Genomic DNA, 10,075 nt, shown 5'->3' on the forward strand with positions numbered 1-10,075 from the left:
GCAGTAAGTGTGTGTGTGTGTGAGTATTAAAGACACTCCTTCACACCGAGTGCAATATCAGTATCGACACCAGCTGGTTCTGCACACACGATCCAAAAGCTTATATGGGTGACAGCTTTTTAACTAAAGGCCTGGAGTACACTACAGGTTTTACAGTCTGGAGAAGTTGACACTAGTTGCTTAAAGTCAGAGCCAGTTGACAGATTTAATAGAAAATCACGTAGTGTATGATGGTTACAGTGAAGCATTTTTTTGCTTCAGACTATGATTCCATTCAGTCTGAGGAGATCAAACATGTTTGATATTTTGAGACGATGTTAGAACACACATTGTTTTCATTTGTCAAGCGTCTCCTAGCAACAAGGCGCACGTTTCACGAGTGTGTTGTGATCTGAACGACTTTAAAGTCTGGTAGTGTGCGATCCTCAGTCGTTTATGGCCAGTTTTTCCTCTGTGACTATTTCCAAAGTTGGTAAGTATATGATGCCGTAATGTTTTAAAATCTGTTCAGATTTTAAACGCTGTGTAGAGTATTCCAACCTTCAAACTAAAACTATTAGTAAGTATTTTCGGTAACTGAAATTAATTTGAAATAAAATAAAATATAAAGATTTTATAAAAAAATACCTTAAACTTTAGACTTTGAAAATGAGAAATGTTAAAATTAAACTACCTGAAAAAAATGTTTTTAAATATATAAAAAGAAAATAGATGCACTATACATATATATTTTTTCTACGTACTATATATAAAAGCACATAAATTACTAAAACTTAAAGTAAAAATTAAAAAAAGTTAAATAAAATACAATTAAAAGCGAATTCAAAATAATAATAAATACTATAATAGTTTATAAATAATACTAAAATAACACTGAGGGTGATTATTCAGTTTTTGGAACATTTCTGTGCCCATAATAATGATTTTAAATGAAAAAAAAAAAGGTATAATGATTTTTAGAAGGCAATCCTCATTTTAAAGGAAGATTATTATAGCATTATATGTTGTATTGTTTCTCTTTAATCAGTTTTTCTAATGTTAGAATATGATTCTTAAATGGTTAGAATTTCCTGAATCTGCTGTCTGGTGTTAGCAAGCACAAATACACAAATCCACACATACAAATTACCAAAATCTACTTGAGTGTTGATCAACACCAAGATCAGCTCTTTATCTCAGAACATGTTTAAACATAAATAAAATATATTTGGAAGAAGTTGAATTTTTCAAAATTTCATGTCAAGCACTTCTAACGGAATAATCGCACATATCTTATGTGTTGGTAGGAGTTTGTTTTGTGTTTTTTTGGCGAAGCAAACAAAAAATGACCTACTTGGTGTGAAATTGTTCTGCAGGGCAGATTTTCACAAATGGGGATGCATTATTTCAATTTAACATCTGAAAATCTGTTCTCTGTGTAAAGAGACCATTAAGAGTGTGTCTTTTCTCACTTACTGAAAGCTTGTTTGGGCATGTTTGTTTTGTGTGCCGACATACATTGTGTATTTCTAGATTAGTCTCCCACCTCGAATCATGTAGCTCTCAGTTCATTTTAGCTCTCAGTTCATTTTGCTCTTTCTGCTATCAAGTCAAGCTGTCTTCTGTTCCATCTCTTCTGTTTCTGTCCTGTGCCTTGCTGTTGAGGTCATTTACGTTGAACAACCACTTTTAGGAAGAGTAACAATGGAACTGAAATGATTCGATCAGTGGAAGCCGAATGTTTAATCATCTGTGGTGTGAATAAACACAATAGATGCAACTCTAATCCCACACAGGGGTGACCCAGAAAGCAGAGATCTGGTGTCTATCTCTGCTGCGACTCCATGATGCTCTGGGGGACGTGTGTCTGCAATTGGTGTACTTTCATTTTTGATAAAGAGCTTTTATTAAATGACAAGTAACTAATCTGCCTGTTTGTGTATTTTTGGAGGCCAGTCTCTTTAGAAAAGTTTCAAATGCTTCACCGGTGTCATGAAAGCTCTTTCTCTGAGGACATCAGGAGTTTTCTGTCATCTGGCCATGATTCACTGCGGTGAAGAGCTCCATGCTTGTGTTGGGAAGGGCTCTCCAACTTCCTACTGGAAATTCCTACTTGGACAACATAAATCAGCATTCGTAACCACAAAGAATGCATTCTTTTTTTTTTCTAAAGAAATCATTACTTTTATGCAGCAAGGATGCATTAAAGTGATCAAAAGTGACAGTAAAGACATTTATAATATTCCAAAATATTCTGTTTGAAAAAAAGTGCGTGTGTGTGTACCTGTTTTTCTATTCTGGTGGGGACTTAAACCTGAATACACACAGACTCATGGGGACTCGTGTCACGGTGGGGACCTAAATTGAGGTCCTAATATCACACAGATGATTTGTGCACAAGACTAAAAGCATGGCTTGTTTTCTATCTGGTCCAAGCAAGTTTAGATGGCTGGCCAACTGGACCACATATTAGTAGGTCAACCTGGTCAGAGCTAGTAGACCTCATTGACTCTGGTGGGGAACTAGTTGAGTTGGTTAACAGTGTTCCAGAACACAGTTTACCCACTTAAACATGGAATGGCCTCATTTTTGGAATGAGGATGGTTGGAACATCTAAATTTATTGGTTAATGTGTTAATATTTTTGGCTTATTTGTTTGATTTTTATTTTTTTTTTATGTGTCATCATGCTTTATTAAAGGAGTAAGGGAGAGCGGGGCACAATGTAACACTTTTTGAGTTTCTCAGTTTGTGTAAATCCACATGGGGTTCATAGTATAATTTTTTTATCCACAGTAATTTTACACTTGTCTAGTACAAATACGTCGCTTTGTTTCATAATTACAGTGTAAATATTAAAATACATTAACGTAATAATGTGTAAATTACATTGCTAATGTCAAAGAATAGCACATTGTAACGCAGTGTTACAACGTGCCCCATCTGCGCAACTGGAATTTAAAATTGGTTAGTGTCTTCTGATAGTTAGCGAAGCATAAAAAAAAAATATATATCTAAACTGATCAATAACAGATTGGAGATTAAAATAATAGCAGATTTGCCTCATTTTAAATGAATACTAAAAACTGAGATGAAAAATGTACTAAAGCCAGAAATGTACTTTTACTATAGTAAAATAAATGTTCGGGGATATATTTTTTTGGAATTTTGGCGCAGTTTTTTCTCTATATAGTGTTGATATGGCAACTAGTAAATAGCATAAATTTTGTTATGCTAGCATGTGTGGAAATATTCAAACCACGTGTGTTACAACTAACCCCGCGTTACTTTATGCCCCGTGCTCCCCTAGTTCACGAATGAAAATTCTGTCATCATTTACTCACCCTTTTCTTTCTTTCTTTTGAACACAAAAGAAGATCTTTTGAAAAATGTTAGCATCCGAACAGTTGATGGGCACCATTGACTTCCATAGTATTTTTTTGTCCTACAGGTTTGTGTGCGTAAATGATGACAGAATTTTCATTCTAGAAGTGAACTACTCCTTTAATTCATTCCCATTACAGATAATTCCACAGAGTTTGCAAACACTGTTTATTGATCGTTTTTTTTATAGCCTGCTATTTTGCATTTCATCAAAGCAGGTTGTTCTGGCTGACATTGCAGCTGTGTTTTTCGTATTTCATTGAATGATGTTTATATGTGTCAGCATATCTGCACACAGATATGTCTAATGCAAACATCTGTCTCTAATGTACACACTCATGTTTCTGAACCATGTGTTTCTGTGTGTATGAAACAGGTGGGCATTCACACTGATCATCATTTCCTCCTACACGGCGAACCTTGCAGCTTTTCTGACGGTCCAGAGGATGGAGGTGCCAATCGAATCTGCTGACGACTTGGCCGATCAGACAAACATCCAGTATGGGACTATTCAAGGAGGAAGTACTATGACCTTCTTCATGGTACGTATGTGCTTGTTTGTGTGAAATCATGTGTGTGTGTGTGATTTGTTTCACTGGCCTACCATGTGTGCACATGTGATGTCATAATGCATCACTTCCTGTTTATGGCAGCAGTTGGAATAGTGACTCACATCCAGGCCCGCATAGAATCTGCCGGCTGAATTTCACTAAAAGCTTCAGATTTCTGCAGAACTGAAACACCGTTCATTCACAAAATTCTACACATGCCCCAACGCTTGCATATATGAATATTCAATAATGTTAATGTTAAGTTAATATAATGTTAATATTAAGTTTTGTATTAATAATACTGACAAAATTTATACAGTACTATTTAAAACTGTGGGGTCTGTAAGATTTTTATATATATTTTTTCATGTTTTTGAAAGAAGTCTCATGCTCTTTTTATTTTAAATTAAAAATACAGTAAAAACAGTAATAATATTATAATTTAAAATACCTGTTTTCTATTTTAATATATTTTAAAATATAATTTATTCCTGTAAGTGCAAAGCTGAATTTTCAGCATCTTTAGTCCAGTCTTCAGTGTCACATGATCCTTCAGAAATCATTCTAATATGCTGATCTGATGCTCAAGAAACATTTCTTATTAATATCAATGCTTAAAACAGTTGTGCTGCTTAATATTTTTGGAAGCCATGATAATTTTTTCTAGATTATTTGATCAATAGAAAGTTAAAAAGAACATTTATTTGAAATAGAAATCTTTTGTGACATTATAAATGTCACTTTTGATTGATTTAATGCATCCTTGCTGAATAAAATAATTAATTTCTTAAAAAAAAAAAAAATACTGACCCCAAACCTTTGAATGGTAGTTTAAATATTACACATTTTTATTACTAATTTATTACTACTAACAAATATTAATACTTATAAAATAATAATAATATACATTTTATTTAATTAATAATATTTATTATGAATAATATATAATATAAGTAATATATACATGCTCATAGATCCGTTCACAATACAGCTTTCTCAACTACTCATTTTATCTAATTGCCTAGAAAAGTAGTTAACTAGTCTGCGGGTCAATTAATTACCTTATGTAATTAATATAAAATATGGGCTGAAAAACCAAAGCCAAACCGAAATGTTGGCACCACATATACAACAAGCACAGATAAAGTCATGTGATACACAAATAGTCGAAACAAACCCTTTAATTAGAGGTAAAACTAATAGACTAGTCTGTGCATGTGCTTTGACTCATGTCATAATGCATCATGTCCTGTTTATGGCAGTAAGCAGTTGGCCTAGTGACTCACAGCCACATCCATATTCACACTGGCGGCCAAGTTCACGTCCCACATTACATTAATAATGTATTATTCATCTTTCTTTCCCGTACATTTTCACTTTCTTTCAATCTGTTACCTTAATCTAGTTCACTCTCAATGTCTGTCAATAAAATGTCTCTTTATTCATTCACCTGTCCTCATGTCACTGCAAATATGATTTTGTCTTTGATTTTTCTACGCCTTCCTGTTTCACCTCTCGTTTCTCTCTCCATCTTTTCTGATGACTTTCATGGCCGATGACAAACCTACTCAGAACTCGCGCTACCAGACGTACCAGCGCATGTGGAATTACATGTACTCCAAGCAGCCCAGCGTGTTCGTGAAGAGCACGGAGGAGGGCATAGCTCGGGTTTTAAACTCCAAGTACGCCTTTCTTCTGGAAAGCACCATGAACGAGTACCACCGACGCCTCAACTGCAACCTCACGCAGATTGGAGGCCTGTTAGACACCAAGGGCTACGGCATCGGCATGCCTCTGGGTGAGTGGGGCGGAATGGGAAGTGTCAAAGAAATAAAGAGAGAGAAAGGCTTCAGATGGGATTTAAAGGTTTAAGGCCCTGTCCACACGTTATTTTTAAAACCGCAGCTTTTTCTACGCGGTTTGGCCATTCGTCCACATGCAAACGCAGCACCAGGTCACTGAAAGCCCTTACTCACCCAAACTTTTCAACAAGGCTACTTTATGAATACGAGTTCCTTAGCAAGTATTTGTGAATCACAGGTGTTTTATATATGAGATGAGGACGGACATGGCCTAAGAGAAACTGAAGTCTGATTTTAACCTTCTTATATAAGTAGAAATACTGTTGAGTGTCCAGCATGGAGGTCTTTAATGCAGTATCTGGAGAAAGCCAGCCATTATCATTCCTAGACATCTACGTGGTAATAGCAGCAAACAGTGGAAAATGTCTCACAATTATTTTTGACTCTTAAATCTTTTTATTTCTTATTTTGAACTTTATCTCAGAAAAACTGCCCTTTTTATTTTTACCCTGAGGTGGCAACAGGCTTCTATTGCGTCTTTTGAATAGGCCTCATTGGAGAAAGGTGTTTTTAGAAGGGGTCAGGGTCTCGGCGTAATTCGTTTTTGACAGGAATGAAAATGAAAAACCTTCATAAAACAGTTTAGAAAGTTGTGAGTTGTGAAAATGACATGATCTAGGACCTTTAAACACACTGTGTTTGTGATTTTCACATTAAAAGACTAGTGTAAAAATGCTACTGTAAAAACCTGTTCGTTGGTTAAAAGTAATTTTCCTTACTATATATTGTGAATAAATGTAATAGATCTTACATTACATTTAATGCCATTTTACAGTAAAATACTGTTACATATACAGAGTTCTGGCATGAAACTCTGATGGTGCAGTCTGATAGGCAAGGCAAGGCAAGGCAAGTTTATTTGTATAGCACATTTCATACACAATGGTAATTCAAAGTGCTTTACATAAAATAAAATAAAAACAATAATCACAACAATAAAACAAGGAATTTAAAAAGTTTGAAAATTATTTAAAATAGGTCTAACTCAATCTGACATAATAACATCATTATCACATGGCACAGCTGACTGGTTGTCTCCTGTATTGGTAGCCAATGAGCTCGCTGCTCAACATTCAAATATATGAAAATTACAGTTTTTGGAAGTAAAAACAAATAAGTCATTGTATAATTTATAGTGAGAAAAACGTAAATTGACATTCCCAGAATTTCCTGCAGGACACTTTGTTTTTTTCCGTTGAAAAAAAGTTTTTTTCTTATCGGTTATGTACATTAAGGTTTTATGTTACACCTAAGAGTAAATTAACAGTAAGTTTCCATACAGTGAATAAATATAAAAGATCTACCCTTATCAGTTAATTAAAAGTGGTTAATTAATATTAGTATTTTTTAGGATAGACTTGAAGTCTATCCTTCGTTTTTGTCCTCATTAAATTAAATTTAGCATCTGATTAAGATTAATCACCTGATTAAGTTCTACTGGTTCATGCTAACCAGTCAAACCATGACCCATTGGCATCCAAATATATTCCTGCATGTATTGTGTAATGTTGTTTCATTCTTTTTTCCCAGTTTAATGTGCAGAGACAACTAAAATTAAATGTGTTAGTTGACTTCACAAGAGTATAAGAAATGTGGAAGATAGAAAAATTACTAGTGGCACAGAAATTATGCACTCATTTATATTCATTTATTTATTATAAATAAAATATAAAAAATATAATTTAAATATAAATACATGTATTATAAATAAAATACAATTATGAATACATTCTAACATTTTTGTCTGTCTGAGATGTGGCTTAGCTGTCGTCACACATACTCTGATACGTTGAGCCGTGGTGCTCAAGTGGATGGTGCGGGTTTGAGTGTGGTTTGTGACATTTCCTCAATTCGCTCCCTCCTTTTCTCACCAATATTTTTTGTTCTCTCTCCATTATCCCTCTGCATAAAAAGTCCAAAGGTAAAATGGTGTTTTAGTTCTGTGGAGACGTGCTGAAATGGCGTTTGGTGTCGTACTGTATCGCGTACCTTGTCAGTGTCGTGCGCTTTGCTTGGCCATTTGTTGGGATAAACAGGAAAGTGTGTTCAAGCGCCAGCAAAACAGTGTAAAGAAATAGTCTTTGTCTGACAGAAATAAACATTATGATGGCCCAGAGAACATCACACAGACAAGAAAGCCACTGTCACACTGATAGCATCTCTTCACGCTCTGATATTGCACACTTCTGTCTAATTTTTCTCCTGGATAGATGGCTTGCCAGCGCTTGATAAATAGCAATTCTGACTTTGTCTTTGACATTTGGCATTTTCAGCAATTATTCTTTGACAGACAGAGATATGAGGGAGAGAAGAGGAACAATTTATGGCATATGTGTTTTGCATTGAGGACTTTAATACTTGCTAGTGGGTGTTACAAAGAGGAAGGCTGGAAAAGAGAAAACGTGGGGTCTTAATCGCAAAGAATTGGGCTGGGTGAGAAAATGGCCACTATTGAGCCACTGTATGCATTGGAAATGTTGAAGGGCTTGAGTGCAAAGGGGCTCGTCAAGACAAAATTTAAGAAGCTTACATCCAGCTGTGAAAGTGAAATAGGCCGTAAAAGTGTTATTGGCGTCATGTGGTGATTTCACACAGTAGGCCTCCTGCTCCAATTCCCAAAGACGTCTAAGCAAGCTAATAATTGTGTTATATTTTTCAGCATTCTTTTAAAGATGATCAGCAAATTTCTGAAATGCAAAATGTCTTTGCTTCTACTGTTGTCCGTACAGTTGATCACTTAATTGTATTGCTTTTTGTCCTGTATTGGATCCCCATCTGCTACATTTGGCATTTGTAAGAACAGAGAGAATCGCTTAAAATATGTGTTCAGGGCTTATAATCTAGATTATAAAAAATTAAATCTATCATTAGTAAAGTAGATTTTTTTGTTTATGCTTTTTTACCTCATGGCAATATGCAGAAGTTTTGCCTAAAGTTTTGCCCCTGTTCATGTTTGGCCTCTTATCCAGCAATTTTATTAGGGTGTTTTGGGTCGCTTATATTTATGAGGGGGAAAAAAGTGCAAATCTTGAAAAAATACTATTAAATAAAATGCTAAAAAAGTAGTATTTTTTATAAAGTCTTGACTAGTAGGTGGAGCTGTCACCAAATGCTTCTTGTTGCTCTTGGCAGCAACACATCAAGTTTCATGTCTCTAAGATTTGTAAAGAATTGTTTCATGTCTTTGACGTGTTACACTTGAACAGTGTAGTATATCAGAAACCTTTTAATAGCTCTTTGCTGACATGGACTGTGAGTTTTCTGATGAAATCTGATGAAACCTGTAGAATAAATTAAAATGGTGGAAAATCTAATTGGACAGAAAATGAAAACACTGCGAGCAATAAAGCAATAAAATACATGAGCAGTACATGTCCAACATGTGAAAATGTTATTTTCATATTATTTTAATAATTTTATAGTATTTTGAATTAACTTTTCTTTTTATATTTTCAGTTTTTATTTTAAAGGGGTCATATGATGCGATTTCAATTTTTCCTTTCTCTTTGGAGTGTTACAAGCTCTTGGTGCATAATGAAGATCTGTAAAGTTGCAAAGACTAAAGTCTCAAATCCAAAGAGATATTATTTATAAAAGTTAAGAGTCAACAACACCTTTAAGTTTTTTAAAATGTGTTATGAGCTTTTGTCATTTTAATATATTTTTTTTATATTTCTATATATCCTTTTAGTTTCGTTTATATTCATTTCAGTTTTAGTAATTGAAGTACTTCAAATTAAACTTAATTTATTTCAGTTGGTTGCAAAGGCAACATTTCTAATTTTCATTTAAGTTTTTTTTTCATCTAATATTTATATTTTGTTTCATTTAAGCTTTATTTCAGCGAACAAAAATGATTTCAAATTGTTTGAAGCTTTTAGTTAACAATTACAACATTGATTTCCAAACCATTCGGTCCAAAGATTTTTTCTAAAAACTGTTGGTGGCACTAAAGAGTTTGGGAGGCCGAGAGTTTGGATAGTAAATATAATGTAGAAACTTTAATTTTCTGTAAAGCTGCTTTGCAACGATTTGCATCGGGAAAAGCGCAATACAAATAAACTTGAATTGAATTGAATTAAAGGGATAGTTAATGGAAAAATTACAATTCTGTCATTTACTTACCTTTTAAGTAGTGCTGGGCGGTATGACCAAAAATTTATATCACGGTATTTTTCAAAATTATACCGGTTTCACGGTACAGGACGGTGTATTTTTTTTTTCATTCATGACCGAGTGTTAACCATATTTTCTACTGATTGAGTATATTGACTTAGAATGCCCTATTTTACTATCATGA

The 10,075-nt window shown here is 34.2% G+C and overlaps 1 protein-coding gene across 1 annotated transcript in view; it reads left to right on the forward strand.

The window, feature by feature from the left end:
• LOC107754066 (glutamate receptor ionotropic, kainate 5-like) overlaps positions 1–10,075 on the forward strand; it is an 87,199-nt gene that overhangs the window by 69,204 nt on the left and 7,920 nt on the right. The window contains exons 17-18 of the mRNA XM_016570386.1: positions 3,739–3,904; positions 5,486–5,711. Of these exons, the coding sequence (XP_016425872.1) occupies positions 3,739–3,904; positions 5,486–5,711 (392 nt within the window). The remainder of the gene's footprint in view (positions 1–3,738; positions 3,905–5,485; positions 5,712–10,075) is intronic.

This window comes from Sinocyclocheilus rhinocerous, unplaced genomic scaffold (genome assembly GCF_001515625.1).
Source record: "Sinocyclocheilus rhinocerous isolate Xijiao unplaced genomic scaffold, SAMN03320098_v1.1 scaffold612, whole genome shotgun sequence".
Lineage (NCBI taxonomy): Eukaryota > Metazoa > Chordata > Actinopteri > Cypriniformes > Cyprinidae > Sinocyclocheilus > Sinocyclocheilus rhinocerous.